At 41.6% G+C, this 17446-nt stretch overlaps 2 protein-coding genes across 6 annotated transcripts in view; both read left to right on the forward strand.

Annotated features, from left to right (window-relative positions):
* Positions 1-2170: 2170 nt before the first annotated feature.
* Positions 2171-7405, forward strand: fsta (follistatin a). Of its 5 annotated transcripts, none has more exons than XM_070546222.1 (6): positions 2171-2386; positions 3530-3727; positions 3887-4105; positions 4231-4455; positions 4976-5206; positions 7088-7405. In XM_070546222.1, exons 1-6 carry the CDS (start codon positions 2293-2295, stop codon positions 7174-7176), a joined length of 1056 nt encoding a protein of 351 aa, XP_070402323.1. In that variant the 5' UTR covers positions 2171-2292; the 3' UTR covers positions 7177-7405. The 5 variants fall into 5 exon arrangements, with proteins under 5 accessions (XP_070402323.1, XP_070402325.1, XP_070402324.1 ...); XM_070546224.1 differs by lacking the exon at positions 7088-7405 and adding an exon at positions 5384-5664; XM_070546223.1 differs by having other exon boundaries at positions 2172-2386; positions 3530-3721.
* A 1357-nt stretch (positions 7406-8762) lies between these two features.
* ndufs4 (NADH:ubiquinone oxidoreductase subunit S4) overlaps positions 8763-17446 on the forward strand; it is a 36183-nt gene continuing 27499 nt past the window's right edge. Inside the window, exons 1-2 of the mRNA XM_015973175.3 lie at positions 8763-8879; positions 14564-14642. Coding sequence (XP_015828661.1) covers positions 8797-8879; positions 14564-14642 — 162 coding nt within the window. The 5' untranslated portion in view covers positions 8763-8796. The remainder of the gene's footprint in view (positions 8880-14563; positions 14643-17446) is intronic.

The raw sequence follows: 17446 nt of genomic DNA on the forward strand, positions 1-17446 counted from the left end.
TGACAACAGCCGGCTCTTTAAAGGTTGATGCAGCGGAGTAAAGATGTGCTTGAATGTCAAATTAAGAGTTTTGGAAACTTCTGAACTCACAAATCAGTCCCAGCAGACACCACATTATTTCTGGAACGTGAAACCAAAACAAGTAATGTCACGAGAAGTTTTAAAAAGGTCGGACAAAAGAAGATAACCTGCATATCATCTCTAAAACTTTTCTATAGCTTTACAAGCTAAAGTCAGCTCAGCGTTGCTTTTCTACACGAATGTCTTGATGTTATAAAAGCACATGTCACTGATTTAGCATCATGATTATCAAGAAACCCCAAGAGCCCGCTGCTTCTTAAAACAAGTGTGGTCAGGGAACAACCAGGTGCTAAACACACTCACCCCGACTCACGACAGTCCTTACGCCCAACAGAAAAAAATACACGTGATGGTAAATTAAGGAAATAAGATTTAATGTATTTTGTAATGTTAAGATAATCGTGTGTGTGTGTGTGTGTGTGTGTGTGTGTGTGTGTGTGTGTGTGTGTGTGTGTGTGTGTGTGTGTGTGTGTGTGTGTGTGTGTGTGTGTGTGTGTGTGTGTGTGTGTGTGTGTGTGTGTGTGTGTGTGAGATATTCCTGCTGCATGTGAAATCATTTTTCTGCACTCATGGGTGTAAAAGCATGAACCCTGACCTTTGACAGGCTGAAATTAAACAGCCCAGAACCGTTGAAATCCAACAGTTGTGTTTCATGTTTGAAAAACTAAACTGTTCTAACGCGCAGCAGAAGAACAGGGTTCGCTGTGGGACGCAAGCATCAGCTTCTCTTTTTGTGCTTTTTAGATTAAAAACATCCTAACAACATCTGCGTGCAACTACAGCACGAATGAAACACGTCGTGATTTGGTTGCATTCAAGTTCAGATTGGAAGAATGGACGCACCTGAGTTTTACTGCTGCTGCTAATAAATCAGCTGATCTTTGTTCAGCCTGAGCCGACAGATCTTAACTCTCATTAACCATCTGGTGTCCGGTTCGGTCCGGTTCGGTTCGGTTCTGGCTGCAGACGAGCTGCTCCTCCAGTCAACAGGGCTGCAACCAGAAATCCGCTGAAGAGGTCGTGCAAGGATTTCTGAAGGAGCTGTGTGTGTGTGTGTGTGTGTGTGTGTGTGTGTGTGTGTGTGTGTGTGTGTGTGTGTGTGTGTGTGTGTGTGTGTGTGTGTGTGTGTGTGTGTGTGTGTGTGTGTGGACTTTCATTCAGTGAAACGCTACACCCCTCTCCTCCGTCTGAAGCCTCTTCGGAAACAGGTTTGATTGTATTTAAAAGCTTGACCCGGGAGAGAAACCCAAACAACTGTCTGATCTAATATTAGCAGCTCGACCACCATCACCTCCCGTGCAGTCTGACGCTCCGGTGTGCTCCTGAAGGCAACATGTAGATGAATCCAGGGTGCGTGAGATGACGTTTGATCTTATTTTTTTAATTTCTCAGGAAATAGGGTATATTATTTGAAGGAATAACAATAATGGCTACTCATTAATTTTATGGAATAATAATAATTATTATTATTATTGATTTTGTACAACTTTAGCAATGATACGTTGTAAAAACTATTATCTTGCAAACATTTATCATCAATGTTTATAAAAATGCTATTATAGGCTTTATTTGTTAAAACGATTGTCACTCTATTATTAAATGCATAGTAAATGCTTAATAATGGTTTATAAAGTGTTTTAACTTAATGACTGTTATTAATTAATGCTTGTTAAAACGTAGAGTTTTATAACGTTTTATTAATTTTATATAATAATAATAATAATAATAATATGTGTTACTTCAATACTACCACCACCATATTGTAGTCTATAAAACGCGTAATCAGTGCCAACTTTGCGTCACACTGATGAAATAATAGAAAACCACAAAATAAATATTTCTAATCAGGATTTGTCCATTTGCACATTTTGGCTCCAACGGTCGTTGTGTTCTTTCATTTCCCCACAAATCTGCACACTTCCGGTGTTTTTGCGTTTGATTTCCAGTGTGTGCGCGTTCCTTGGCTCGTCGAATAGGAGAAAGTTTGTTTGATGTCACCTGATTGGGATTCAAAGAACTTTGGTAAGAAAAAAAAATCTCCCCACCCCCACAGAAGAGGAGCCCGCCCACCAGAGACAGTCAGCTCGAGACCCCTTATAGATTTAAAAAGAGAGGCTGCATTCTCAGACTGACACTTATTCAACACTGCCACCTTAAGCAGATTACTTTTGCGCTGCCTGTGTCAAATTCGCGCTTCACTTTGCCTCCACCATGTTTGGGATGCTCAAACGCCACCTTCGCCAGCCGGGTTCTTTATTCTTGTTCGTGTGGCTCTGTCATCTCGTGGAACATCAGAAAGTTCAAGGTAAGCTCCCCTCATCAGCTTCTTTTTTAATTCCCTCCTTTTTCTCGTGTTTAAAATCCTAAAACTTTGCTGTCAGCCGTAAACGTGCGCAATTTTCAGCTTCTGTGAGAAACTTTCCAGAGTTGAAAGTGGCGTCAGACAGAAAGTGCTGCGTTTAGAAAACAGGTGCCGACTTCAGCGTGAGAAATGACAAGTTTTGCTGCGCTCAGCGGACACGCGCGTTAAAGCGAGCCGCTGCGCCATGCCGGTGCCAAAGCCAAGCTCCCCGTCACGTCCCAACGCATTTTGAACTTTTATTTTCCAGCCAGCTCTTTGTAATATTCTCTGCTATCCGAGGACCAAACTTCAGAGCAGCCGCTGTGAGTTAATTTGCGGTTTATTTAATTATCCACATCTTTTACGCACACACCCTTCCAACATTGCACGCAAAATTTTCATTTCTTTTTTTTTAAATGTGTATTTTTATTGTAAATAATAAAAACAACAACCAGAGGGTTGTGTTACCATAATCTAATCCAACAGAAGTGTGTGTTTAAATGAAAATGCGCACGCTGTCATGTGGGATTTCTCATCTTGTCAGGGAGGGTTAAGAGATATTTTCCTGGCACCGACAAAGAATCGCATTTCTGTGTGAGATGTTTGAATCTTTCAGATTTATTTCACACTGTTTGGTTGAAGAGCATGTCATTGTCTGGGATTTTGTGCTGAGGCGCTGGAGACGGCGGTGCGTTCGGTCTTGTTGGAACCTCAGCACTGTGGTTTTCTCAGCCTCGCTGTCTAGACGCCTCAGATTCTGTCCAGAGGTACAAGGAGGCTCCGGGAATAAAATAGAGCCCCCCCCCCCCCCCACCCCCACCCCCCCCTCCGCAGAATCGTCTCAGTTTTTTGGTTTGTGGCTGCATTGTAAGGGCTGTCAGTCACAGTTGGAACAGGCAAGTGTTAACAGTCTTGCAGGAGAGAGAGAGAGAGAGCGCGAGAGAGAGAGAGAGAAAAATCAGACAAAATACCGCCGGGAGGACGCAAGAGGAGGGAGGGCGCGTCTCGGATAATGCGGTCTGCATGTGTGTCTGTGCGTCTGGGTCAGCGGTTTTAGCCGCTCAACGTGCCCTAATCGAGTTCATTTCATTTGTTATTTGCTTACAGCTGGGAACTGCTGGCTGCAGCAGGGGAAGAACGGGAGATGCCAGGTGCTCTATATGCCCGGGATGAGCCGAGAGGAGTGCTGTCGGAGTCAGAGACTGGGGACGTCCTGGACCGAGGAGGATGTCCCCAACACCACGCTCTTTAGGTGGATGATCTTCAATGGCGGAGCTCCTAATTGCATACCTTGCAAAGGTGGAGGTGCACTCATTTTCTTGTTTTCTCATCATAAATAAAAATGTTTTTGTCTTTCATTATTACAAATGATCATAATTGCATATGAAAAACTCTGAATAGTGTGCATTAGTCATACCCCCCACCCCCCCTTCAGCATATCATGACACACATCACATCTTTCAGAAAGCTGCGAAAATGTTGACTGTGGATCTGGGAAGATATGCAAGATAAACAGAAAAGGTAAACCCCGCTGCGTGTGCGCGCCAGACTGCTCCAACATCACGTGGAAAGGACCGGTCTGCGGCACAGATGGCAAGACCTACAAGGATGAGTGCGCGCTGCTGAGGGCTAAATGTAAAAACCAGCCAGACCTGGACGTGCAGTACCAGGGGAAATGCAAGAGTGAGTACTGTAATATTTCCAATCCCGCCTGGATTTAGAGAAAGAAGCAGAGATCAGAGTGCTCTCTTCTTTCGTTATTGTGTCTGTTCCCTTTCATGATGCACGCGCGCCTTTCGTGCCTCCAGAATCGTGCAGCGATGTCCTGTGCCCTGGGACGTTCCGATGTGTGGTAGACCAGACCAACAGCGCCTACTGTGTGCCGTGTAACCGCTTCTGCCCCGATGCCACTTCACCTGAGCAGTACCTGTGTGGAAACGACGGGATCATCTATCCCAGCGCCTGTCACCTGAGAAAGGCGACCTGTCTCCATGGCAGGTCCATCGGAGTGGCGTATGAGGGGAAATGCATCAGTAAGTGTGCAGCCAGAGACGTGAGAGCGTGAGATCTAACACCCTAAAGTGCCTCCAGTCGCTGACTTTAAACATTTAAGCACCTTTTCTCCACTCTTCTTCTTTTTTTTGCCCACATTCCAGTTAGACAGGGGTCGTAGAGACAGAGGGGGTGTTTGGTTGTTGCTTGTGTTTACTCAAGAGATGATAGACATCTTATTATTTCCTGATGTTGGCAACACTGTGGAGAGGAGGGGAGAGGGGAGGAAGGAAGGGAACAGAAGGGGGGAGTGCTGGGGGCCATGCAGAGAAGGCATGATGCAAGCTTTCCTCTAAAAGGTTTCCAATCCAGATAGCAGCCAATCCAAGTCATAGCCCAAAGAATGCTCATTAAACCACACTGACCTGTTTCCACGGTGCAACATTTAGCTTTTATTTGTTATGTAAAACTCAGCTTTCAGCCTTGATCCTGCTGGAAAACAAGTCAAGATGTCCAAGTTTCTGATTTCCTGCCTTCTCTTCGCTCTCTCTGTGCATCCAGAGGCCAAGTCGTGTGAGGACATCAGATGCAAAGCAGGGAAAAAGTGTCTGTGGGACACCCGGATGGGCCGAGGCCGCTGCTCGCTCTGTGCAGACTCCTGTCCGGAGAGCAGGGCGAACGAGGCGGTGTGCGCCAGCGACAACACCACTTACCCCAGTGAATGTGCCATGAAGCAAGCTGCTTGTTCTATGGGGGTGTTACTGGAAGTCAAACACCCAGGATCTTGCAATTGTAAGTAAAAAAACAACAAATCAACGAGAAATGAAAATCAAAAACCAACCCCTGCTATCCTTATCCAAACGAAAGACAATATTCATGTTGCTTTTCCAACAACCCCATCCCATCCCTCCTTAAATGTGCTCCCACCACCACCACCACCCCAACTCCACCCACGTTTCCCTCCTCCAGCTACGTCAACCACAGCGTCAGTGAGCAGGAAAGACCCAGAAGGACTTGCATGACCGTCTTTGCCGCTGGCTTTTTGTTTTGTTTTTTATGCTCTTGTAATTATTTTCTAAAAGAAATCTGGAAACCAAGTTGGCAGAAATGTGAACGACACGCGTGACTCGAAATCAGCTGATGGGGAAAAACTGACTTCATCACTCAAGTGATGGAGAAGACTTTATTGGTTTGCTGTGGAACAATCTTAAAACGATCGTGCTGCAGGAGCAGGCTGCCTTAAATCTTGTGCGGGGTCTCGTGATGACGGCCACGCGTCCTTCACAGCTTGTAAATCACTTTGTTTAAACATGGCTAGAGTGTTTTTATGCTTCTTCTTCTTTCTAAAAAAGGTTTTTCTTTTAGTTTGATGTCGGCTGTAATCAATCAACTAAAAAATGCACTGCTGCACCGCGTCTCCTAAAAAACAAAAGGTTAGAAATACCAACTCAGTTTGAGCATAAGGTGATTGTAAAATTGGTGCCGAGTTACTGAGAATAAAACCAATTAAATAAGGACAAAACATCAAAAAATGAACCGACTCGAATAAAAGTAAATGTACATTCCATCTTCTGGTTCCAGATCCTGTTTTTGTGTTAGTTTCTCATTTCTGGCTGTCCCAATAAGCTACAAGAAACAATGGTGACCAACTTTATAATCACCTTATGAGCTAAATATAATCATATATTATGTACAGAATAGGTATAAGCTTGAAGAAATGTGTTTCTCACCAATCCTTTTGTTTAAAAAAGTTAGTTAACTATGTTACCGTCATTATTATCATTCAGTTTGGATTAATGAGGGAAAGTGTTTTGTGTGTGTGTGTGTTTTCACTCCTGCGCTAGCTTTTGTGTGTGTTGTTTTATTATTATTAATATTAATTGTGCTTAATGTAAATTTGTGTAAAAAGGAAAAGAAAATACCTCATAACTGTGTTCATGACGTCTGACCCGCTTGCCAAGGCCGGGCCGTGACACGGTGTCCTCCCTCCCTGGAGATTTGAGCCAGAACTTAAGATAGCGAGACAGGAAAAGGGCAGCTGGAGAATCTGACGGCACGGGAACGCTCGCCTGTGCCGGTGCGTCCTCAGGAGTCTGCAAAAAGAAAAAAGAAACACGAGAGAGAGAGAGAGAGAGAGAGAGAGAGAGAGAGAGAGAGAGAGAGAGAGAGAGAGAGAGAGAGAGAGAGAGAGAGAGAGAGAGAGAGAGAGAGAGAGAGAGAGAGAGAGAGAGAGAGAGAGAGAGAGAGAGAGAGAGAGAGAGAGAGAGAGAGAGAGAGAGAGAGAGAGAGAGAGAGAGAGAGAGAGAGAGAGAGAGAGAGAGAGAGAGAGAGAGACCCGAGCCACTGGATCCACCAAACCCAGTGTTCTTCTATCCATCTCCCAGACCTCCTATGCCACCCCGCGACCCCTCCCGACCTCCTGTTCACCCCTCTACCCTTGTGCTGTCCTGCTGGGTTATATAAATGGATGTTGTGTAATTGGGGGGACACCACAGTGGTTGTTGCAGCCAAGTCACACAGAACCTTACTGACAGATGCACACAAACATAAAACAAAAACATATGGGGGGGGGGGGGGGGGTGCTTTATTGTGAACTTTTTTTGACATTCGATGATATTCTGCGCTGTTGCGGATCATATTCATACAACAGCTACCATATATTCTCCCATATAGCCATCACAGAAGACCAGGAGGATGATGAGGACGATGAAGACTCAGACTACATGGCCTTTGTCCGTTTATCCTCTGTACTGGATGGGTAGGCTCCCGTCAGTAAGGACAACAGTTCTAGGGCAAAAAATCATGTCCATACTGTACATTATGTGTATGCCTATTTATTTTTAAAGGAAAGGAAGTCTACATGTAGTTCAGTCTGCTAGATGTTTATTTATACGTTTTGTGTTTCATAATTTATGCATTTACATTGTCAGGCTTTCATTTACCATGATATAGAGTGTCATCACTTCTGTTCTCTTTCTTTTATCTTTTTTACCATGAAGAATTATATCTGTCCAAAGAAAAACAGTGTTATTTATTTGTCCTTTTACCATGTGAGTATAAGTGAGTACAAGCTGTAAATTGCATTCCCTGAGCTGTAAAAATCTGCTTCTTCTTGACAAATCTCTATTACAGATGTTTATGTCACACATGCACAAATGCATGTTTAGGCTGTGTTTATTTATTGGGTGTATATATATATATATATATATATATATATATGTATGTATATATACACCATTCTTGTACAGACATGTCTCTGGTTTGTTTACGACTGTAATAACTGACCAAAGCGGTTCTCTCAATGGTTTTGCAGCATTGTCAATTGTGCAAAGGCAGCAGTGATGAAATGAAAAAGATAAAGAGATGCATCTATTTTTTTTCATTATTCTTAGTTGGTCCTTTTATATTTTAAATCTTAATTTTTTTTCTCTATCTGGACTTTATTCCACAGTATTTTTTATTTCACCACAATAATACTGAGGTACATTTTGTACACTACTTGATTATTTTGGAAATAATGTGCCATTTACACATGTGAACCATCCTCTTGCCAACGTGCTCCATATTGCTCTTGCAAGGCTACAGTAGGAATCATGTACTGCAGTACTTAATACTATTTCAGTTTTTCTCTCTTTGCTTCTTTTCATCTTGTTTAAATGCATTTTTTTCAAACGTCACCAGAGAAATACAAAATTCTGTTAAGAATATATAGTTTTGTATTTTTATGTAAATGTCATATGTACATACAAAGTTTGATGGTATTTGTACAGACTTGAAGAGTGAAACAATTAAAGTTTTTTCCTTACACGTGTGTTTTGACTCCTGTGTTATTGAGTCATATTAACATAAATTTAAACACATCAAAGTGATGATGTTTGTTCAAATTATGGAAAATTGTGTATTTATTTTCGTATTTTGTTCATGAAAATATTTTTACTAATCCATACTGTTGAACACAACAAGAAAAGGGATCTGACTTTCAACAGGTTAATCTAGGTTTTATTAAGTAAAATGAAATATCTTTAGAAAAACAAATTCGTTCCACATTTTTAATAAGCTTATTGGTATGTTTTGTGCACATCGTGTTCTGATTAGGAAAATTTAACAATAAAAAAGTTAGTAGTTTATATTGTAATTAACTTAGCTTATCAGCAACTTTTACCACATCATTTTTTATTGCTTGAATCTTCAAATGAAAGATTTTATTTTATTTAAATATGGACATTTTTGTTCAAACCCGGGCCTTATTATATAAAACATATAGAATATCTGAACGAAGAAAAAAAAACATGCAACCTACTAAAACCGATTTTTTTATGCATTATTTCTTCTCGCACTTTTTGTCCCTTCGCAGTTGCCGTAGGTTACTCTTAACAACAAATATGGCGTCTTCAATGTCACTTCTCGCTTTGGGACGTTTGTCTTCGTTCAATTTAGCTTCGAAAATCCCCCTGAATCCTCTCAGGTAATTCTATATCGACCATCAACTAGTTTAATGTTCGTGTGTGTGGTGGCCGTGAGGTTTTTGTGTTTGAGGGTTTTATTTCTAGCTCTGAGTGGAAAGCCGCCGCTCGTCTGGAATCTCAGAGGCTAAACAATCTGATTGGAACGGAAATAATATACTAAAAACTTCCAGAGTTGTACGTAGCTAGTCTGCGACTCTACGCTTCGCTTTGTTTCTACTCGCTCACCTTTAAATTCATTAGACTGTTGGATAATGCTTGCGTCCTTACAACTCTTGTCAAGGCAGCTAACGAGCTAATGCTAAGACAAGCCAAACGAGTTAAAAAAACCAGAGCTGTAAATAAGTCGAGGAACAAATAAAATTAAACTCTGTACATTCTTGGTGTGTACCGGGTTACACAAGGTTATTGTCGATCATCTAAATTCTAAATTACGATTAAAAGCATTGTTTTTGCTTAAAAATGTGCTCATCGAGTTTTTTAAACCTGCCTTTAACTTTTGTATAAATTGTTCTGTATCTACGTTCCAAAAACGTTGTTTCCTAAAGCTTTAATCTTTTAAACATCTTCATAAAAATCAAATGGCCTTAACTTTATACAAACTGTGCAGGTGGTGTTAAATAATAACAAATTTGGTTGGCAAAATGTAAGTAGATAGCTGTAAATGTAAAAATGTAGCTTCCATGCTACTTAAAAAAACATAAAATGACAATAGAAAAGTTCTGATTGAATTTTGTATGTGAGACGCAGAAATTAGTGGCTGGAGTGCGTTTATTTAAAATTTATTTAATACCACAGGTTGGTTCTAGTGAAGTGCTTTTATAAAGCCTTGATGGGTTGGGTTGACAGTTATTTCTATCAGGACTTGAAATTGGCTAAAGATTATTCATACATTATATATGAATGGTAAATACACTTTGGTTTTATTTATAACACAAGGAAATTGAAATATAATAGCTGATCGGATTTGAGTCTGTAAACCCATAGGTGCAATAATTACCAGAGGCCTCATTTATAAAGCCTGCTTATGCAAAAGTGGGGTCTGAAAACTAGTATAAATTTCTACGCTAACGTTGTGATGTATGAAAAATAACTTGAATGGAAAACTGTGCTCAACGTTAAGTAGACTTTGGACCTGGCATAACCACACCTCGGAGAAGGTGAGATGGTAAAATGTTTTATTTAGGACACATTTTCAGACTTGGAAACCCTTGTGTGCACACACACAAAAACAACATTCAGCACCCCCATCCCATCTCATAAACTATAATGTTTTTAAGATATTACTTTCATATGTCTTCAAATTGCTTATTTGTGCTTTAATTGTGTGACACACAACAGCACATCTGTGAATCAAACTAGGTAAAAGATCAGCTGATGGGGTTTCCTCAAACAGGAGTTCTGACAGAACACCGGCTTGTTCCAGCAGGAATTAGCCGACAGACGGGTTGATATTTGTTTTGTGTGAACAGTATTTCCCGTCTAAAGCCCTTTTGGGTTAAATACAATGTTTTCATTAAATGTTCCCCTTAGATCTGGAAAATCTCAGTGATCAATTGCACCTACTGCTGCTTTTATTGATAGTATCAATGATCACTGCAATCTTAGGCTCTGTCTGACCAATTCAGTTTTATGTTTTCATGTTTTTCCTCATTTTCTATTCGGCGATCGCTTACGAACCCACCACTGTAGCAGCATGGTGCCACTCTGAGTCAATAAAACATTTTTACCATACCTGCGCCCAAGAGCCTAGACTTCCATCTCAGTTGTCATGGTTAAATGTGACATGCGGTAGATAAGCAGGTTTATTTATATACACAATAGTCATAACAGAGTTGACATTGTCCATAATGGCAGAAAGTGGGTGTGTAAGAGGAGGCTTTGATTCCAGACAAAAAAATAGTTTACACATTGACCTTGTAAGTCGTGGTTATTGTAATTATTTATCAGTACTGTAAATTGTAAAAGCACTCTACGTGTATTTTGCACAATATGTACAAAAGCACGTGTTTACGGGCAGTTGTCACTTTGAGCCAAAATCTAAAATATAAACAGCTTTGAGTTACTTGGCAGAAAAATCAGCAAACTAGACAGGAGTTGGTAAAGTTTTTTGTCATCTACTTTTAAAGAAAAAAGTTCAGTTAAAATCGAAATACTGTTTGTATATTGTCAAAAATACTGGAGGAGCATGCAAAAACAATAGTCTCTCACTTAAATTAGAGCCCTGCACGGGCCTAAAATCTGAGCCCGTGTCCGGCCCGGCCCGAGGGGGTGGAGCCCCAGCCCGACCCGGCCAGAAAAAGTTTTCAGGATTCTCTGGCCCGACCCGATTTTTTTTTTAACCAGCTAAATGAAAACAAAGTGTGTCAATCCTGACCAATGTGTTAAAAGACGTGCAGGATCCGATCAATTTGTTTTTCCCTCGTTTACCGTCACGGAGATGACGGCGCACTGGCTCTGGTGGTAATCAAGTTAAATTTGATCTCTTTCCAACAGTTTTCACAAGAAAACAGAACAGTCAAAAGCAGGGCTTGTGTTGTGTTGACCGGATAGTTCCAGAATAGAAAGAATTACCCCGACGCATGCAGACGAACTGACATTTTATTTGTTACACACATCGCAAATGTAGCTAAATCACCCATGAAAAGATTCCCATCTGAACATCTGAGCTGCTCAGCGCAGCTCGCTCTCAGCGCATATGTGCACAGCGAGCTGAAGTTGTGGAGAGGGGCTTGGAGCGCATCGCAGAACCAGAGCGCCTGCAGGAAGATTCCTCCCACTGAAGCGAGTGTTTTCCAAACCCTGTCGCTCAGAGAGACTTGTCACTTAGAAAATGTTCCCTGATTATGGAACTTTGGCTGAATAGCGCTTGTTCCTGTATCCAATGTGGCGACACATCCAGGAGCCGTCTGAGGAGAATCCCAGAATCTCTTCAGCTCAGAAAGCGCCTATGATTACACACAAGCGTGACCCGTCAACCCGGTCTCACAGTAAGACCGGGTTGGACCTGTTCAGGTTTACGCAGACAATCTTTACATAGAATTGACTTACAGATATAAAATTAATGCAGTAAAATATAAAGCATTTTATTTAAATATCCATTCATTATTGTACAAGCACAGAGAGCCGCATCAGATGGATGGAAGAGCCGCGGGTTGTGACATGTTTTCTCCAGGATCAGAGAGGACGCAAACTCAATACATCTCTTTTATTGTGAGGTAATAATTTCTCCGAGTTTTGCGGTTGCGAGCGGGACTGTAACACACACGTTGCAGTTGCAGGCGGTAATGGTCAGAAATTCAGCGGGAGCGCGCAGGAGCGGGATGAAGAAAACAGTCCCACGCAGGGCTCTACTGCTGCGTTTGTGTTTCAATTTTTTTTAAATGAATTCGATTAAAAATAAAGGCGCCCGGCCCGTGTCCGAGGTAATTGCACAGTCGTTGGCCCGAAGCCCGGCCCGAGGGCCGTCGGGCCGGGCCGACCCGAGGGCCTAGGGCTTCAGTGCAGGGCTCTAACTTAAATACACGAACTCCTGCCACAAAACCAGACACCAAGATGGTTGCCAATGAGAACAAGAAGAAACATCATTACGCTGCAACATCCAGGCTTTGTGGGGCCACAAACGAAGACGCTAGTTATTTTTTTTATGTTTCCGACTGGACAGCTGACATCTGCCTCCCACAGTTTGACTGACAGTAAACAGCCAGCTGTCATGTAGACGGGTGAAACTGATTTCTTGTTGCCTTATTGTGAGTTTCAGAGCAGTCGTGTGAGAAGCTACTGTCAACAGATACATGCCTAGTTTATTTTTTTATTTAGCTGTTCACATGAACCCTAAACTTACTAAACACGTGTGTGTGCGTGTGTGTTTGTGTGTGTGTACACACAGATGTGACCTCAATTTTAAAAGAAACATCCAATTTTTCTGTAGAATACTCATTTGTCACTAGTATAACCGACCAAAGTGACATTAGTTAGTTCCTGGTTACCAGTCAGATAAACCATTGCATCCTGATCCTGAATCGGTTGTTTTCACCAATGCGGTTTATCTTTGGGCCCTTACACATGGTGACCATGTCTCATGTTTTAAAGATTTAGTATCAGTTTTTATAAAACTTTTGCACAATGTTTAACTGAAGTTTCATTCTTGTCCCAATGTCATTGGTGCCCTTTCTTTCTTGCACAATGATTTCTGTAAACAGTTTTTGTTTAGAGGGACTTTACAGACTTTTGAATTTTTATGCTCGCGATCGCCCCCTCAGGCCAAAAGCGTAACAGCAGCTTCAATAGTAGGCTCGTGCACGAGGTGCGCATGCTGTACGTGCACACTCCTTAACGAAAATAACAGCTGAGACAGTCCCGTGTGTGTGTGTGTGTGTGTGTGTGTGTGTGTGTGTGTGTGTGTGTGTGTGTGCGTGCGTGCGTGCGTGCGTGTGTGGGGGGGGCCCGGAGGACAGAGGACAGGAGAACACACAGCTAATTAATTAAATAATTTGGTTCTGTACCTTTCTCTTCAGCACAGCCGACAAAGGTTTATGATGGGTCAGTCCTCCTGCATGCTCAGATCATTCCCTTCCCTTGCTTGAAAAATTGTTCCAAAATGAAAGTTGAACCCACATCTTTTTTATCTGTGAATTCAATACCGTTCGGCGAGTCTCAAATAAAAATGTGGGCGTCTTACTGTAAAAAATATACCATTAATGTAAAAAAGAAACGCTAAATAAACTATGTTCACATCCAGAATCAAACCCAGGTCTTCAGCATGAGAGTCTGACGTCTTACTAGGTGAGCTAAAGCGCCAGTGATGACCCTTGTATCTGTAACATTTATATCCTTGATGACAGCTGAAACAACATCAAACCAAAGAACGGGTCGGAGTGAAAATGGCTATTTTGTTGCTAATTAGCAGGAAATATCTAGAAGAAAGTTGTACAGAAAGTAGCTAAGGGTCCTCAGAAATGTAGCTAGCTTTGTCACTAGGCGTTAGGAACAGCGACAAAGTGGCACTGCCTCTCTCTCTGCTGCTAAAGCTACGGATAGCAAATGCTACGGGCGATGCCTGAGCGTGAACGCGCATGAAGCAGCCTGCTCGACCCGAGCATCTCTCTTTTTCTGTGATTTTACAGAAAAACAGGCAATCACAGTAAAAATGCCAGGGCTCATTCTACAGGACCAGGGCATTGCAGGAGAACGTATGAAGAAGACATTTATTATTTCTATACATGTTTTGACTGTCACACTTCCATAATGTCCCTTTAAAGTATAAAACCAGAAGGCTGTGATGGAAACATTTCTATCTTTTTTTTAATAATATATTTTCTGATAATCAGGACATTATCCAAAATCTGGCCTTCTCTGGCTGAGTGACAACGGCACTTTGCTGCTTAGTGTCAAGATTCAGCTGCACTTTCACAAAGAGCTTCACAGTCCTCCGCTGACAGTTATCCTCAGCCAGCATTAAGCACATCCAGTCATTAGGATGAGAGCGAGAGTCTGCCAAAGATTCACCAGACAGAACTAATAGATGGCGGGGGGGGGGGATTCCTTCCTTGTTGCATCCGTTTCACTGTAGCCTCACCTCACTACGTCCTCCAAGACTGTCAGGGGCTGGAGAGTGCTGCTTGTTTGTGAAATTTACTCCTTTGTTTTGGGTCTTTTGAGTGTAAACTGTTTAATGATTTTTCAGGTCTGCAAGCATTTCAGCATCGAGGCTGGCAGAGAAACCAGGACAAGACACGCAACTTATTACAGTTGATGAGAAATTGGTAAGGATTCCTGTTCAACGTGACACACAGATTGTTATTTTTCTTCTTCTGAGTCTAGAATCTTCCAATTATTTTTCTAAAAACCAGTTTAAGCCTGCTTAATCAGCTTTTACAGGACAGTAGGCTTTTGCAAATTTCACCACTGGTGTGCTCTCCTGGAAGCTCAGACGAATCCCTTTGGCACCGTTCTTTCTGCCACTGCAGCAGCCAAAGGGCTTCATAAATGGAATTTCGAGAACAATTTGGAAGAATAATTAAGAACATTATTGCATAGCACAAATTACGTTCCCTTTAAGTGGGACAAATTATTTAAATTACAGGACGAGATAAAAACTTGGCAATTATCAGTTCATGCAAACCCATAGTCTTTGTTTTATTGTCTCTTCTGGTATAACGTCAGATTGCAACAAAAGGGACTTTATTTAAATAGAAACAATTTTAGCTGTACTTCAATCACTTGGTTTTATGTGTCGACACAACACAATACACTTGTAACCCGTACCCCAGGTTATCAGTCACTGAATATGAGCTGTGATCATTAACTTCATCACTCAATGTCTAATGAACTTTTTGACTGGGGTCAGTGAGAATTGGGCTGTGCACTAGATTAAACTTGTATTTAAAGTGACTGTGTAGTTTTTACCGCTAATCTCTAGAAACATCCATCAAAAGGTTGTTGAAAATGAATTAAACAGTGCTCAAACTATTAGCAGCTTCGTAACGTTCAACCATAAAAATCGGGTCTCACATACATGGAAGCGGGTCTAAGTCTCTGGCCGTATTAGACGCAATGTTTTCTTCTACGTGAGCCCATGAGGACAAAAAGCATTTACTCATTTGTAAGAAGCGGTTGCAAAACTTTCACCATTCATTAATGTTTTACACACTTGCCTCTTCACTTGTTGCCAGTGATGAAAGGGAGTCTGATGGGCTTGTCGTTTTGCCGGAGGTCGAGCGATCTGACGAAGTACTCACTGGAAATTGCGTGAATTATTTTTGACACCTTCAGAATCACAAGAATGCCCTTATTTTATCTTCTGAATGAGGCACATACTTCTCAGTAGTTCTATCGTAGACCTGTCAACATTTCAATTTGAGTTGTTTAAAGAGCAAGTCACCTCCTACCAGAGTATTACTCCACTCCCACTTCCTGTTTGAAAAATGCAACAAATGCTGTTGCCTAGCAGACCGAGAGGGCGGAGCCGCTAACAAATACACACACACACACACACACACACACACACACACACACACACACACACAGGCTCACAACGACATTGTGACATCATATGGTACCAGCTAACGTTCTAGGGTACCTCTTAGCCAATAGCGATGGCAGATTTAAATTCAAATGCAGTGCAGAGTTTTTACCTGACAACGGCACAACACTGACAGCTTTAGGCAGAACATTTAAATTTGAACTAAAATGCACTAAAGTGCAAAACTATTGACGACACGTGTCTGCAGCACGATCAGACACACATTTATATCGTTTTTCAGCAAAAAATACTTGGTTTGGGGGTGACTTGCTTTTTAAGTTGATTGTGAAACTAAATCTTTCACTTCTCATCCACGTAAAATTGATTACCTATTTCAGATCCGCTAAGCAAAGCTAATTGAGTGTTCAGACACTGTGCAAATGTGGCTTTCTTCAAGCTGATGTGATTTAGCTTGTGGAATATGAATCTGTGCGTCTACAAGCACAGAGAAGTCCAAGATACAGAGGAAATGGTGTAACATTGTTTCATGTGTAATCTGCATTTCTGCCCAGCAAAATGGCAAATGCTCAGTGGTGGAAATGAGTAAATTCAGTTTGGAGAAGAATGTTTTGCTGAATCAATGTGGCCTCTGTGTTGCACTTTTTGGCAGCAGTAGCTCAGAAGGTAGAGTGGGTTTGTCCAGTAATCAGAAGTTTGTAGGTTCAGTCCCTGCTCCCGCCAGAGAGTCATGTCCTTGGGCAAGACACTATACCCGCCTTGCCTGCTGGTGGGGGTCAGAGGGACTGGGGGTGCCAGTGTTCGGCAGTCTCGCCTCTGTCAGTGCGCCCCAGGGCAGCTGTGGCTACATCATAGCTCATCCCCACCAATGGGTGAATGACTGATTGTGTTGTGAAGCGCCTTGGGGGGTTGTAGGTCCTTAAGAAGGCGCTATACAAACACAAGCCATTTACTTAAAATTAGTTGTTAATGTTTTTGTTTGGCTACTTTTCAGGAAATCCTTTAATATTCATAATTTTCTACCTCTTAATTGTCTTTCTGGCTTCCTAGTTTCATTTTCTCAAATCCCAGTATTTATTATTTTTTTTTACTTCTCAATCAATCAAAGCTTTATTTATAAAGCGCCTGTCGGGAAGCCCAAGGCTTCTGGAGGTTTTGCACTACCAAAGAAAAGATATGGTTACCTTTTGGTTTTGGCAAATTGTGATATATGTTTTATTTGGAAATGAAAATAACTGCAGCTTTGACAGTTTTTAGTAAAGACTGTATGGATTTTACATAAATAATTAGGTTCTTGTAAAGCTTTAAAAGTCTATAGGTCACTGAGAATCAGCGAAATTTGTCGCCGTCGCTTTTATTACCTGACACACGGGAGGCGATCCGCGGCAGCGGCCAGCGGTAAAGCCGTCTACGCGTTCTATTCCATGGCGAAATCGAAACTTCCTTTGTTTTGATTGGCTGTGTCAGGTTGGAGGGAATTAAGGTTATTTAAGCGGTTCAGAGTTAATAAAGTGGTAGATATGATGTTTCACAAGGTGCTGCTAGAGTTATGTGAAATCTTACTTCTGATTTTACTATAAAACATAA

Source organism: Nothobranchius furzeri, chromosome 17, assembly GCF_043380555.1.
Source record: "Nothobranchius furzeri strain GRZ-AD chromosome 17, NfurGRZ-RIMD1, whole genome shotgun sequence".
NCBI lineage: Eukaryota > Metazoa > Chordata > Actinopteri > Cyprinodontiformes > Nothobranchiidae > Nothobranchius > Nothobranchius furzeri.

Coding starts and splice junctions, on each gene's coding strand:
- fsta (XM_070546222.1), top strand. CDS start 2,293: ATGTTTGGGATGCTCAAACGCCACCTTCGCCAGCCGGGTTCTTTATTC. Junction 3,728..3,886: donor CATACCTTGCAAAGGTGGAG/GTGCACTCATTT, acceptor CACATCTTTCAG/AAAGCTGCGAAAATGTTGAC. Junction 4,106..4,230: donor GTACCAGGGGAAATGCAAGA/GTGAGTACTGTA, acceptor TCGTGCCTCCAG/AATCGTGCAGCGATGTCCTG.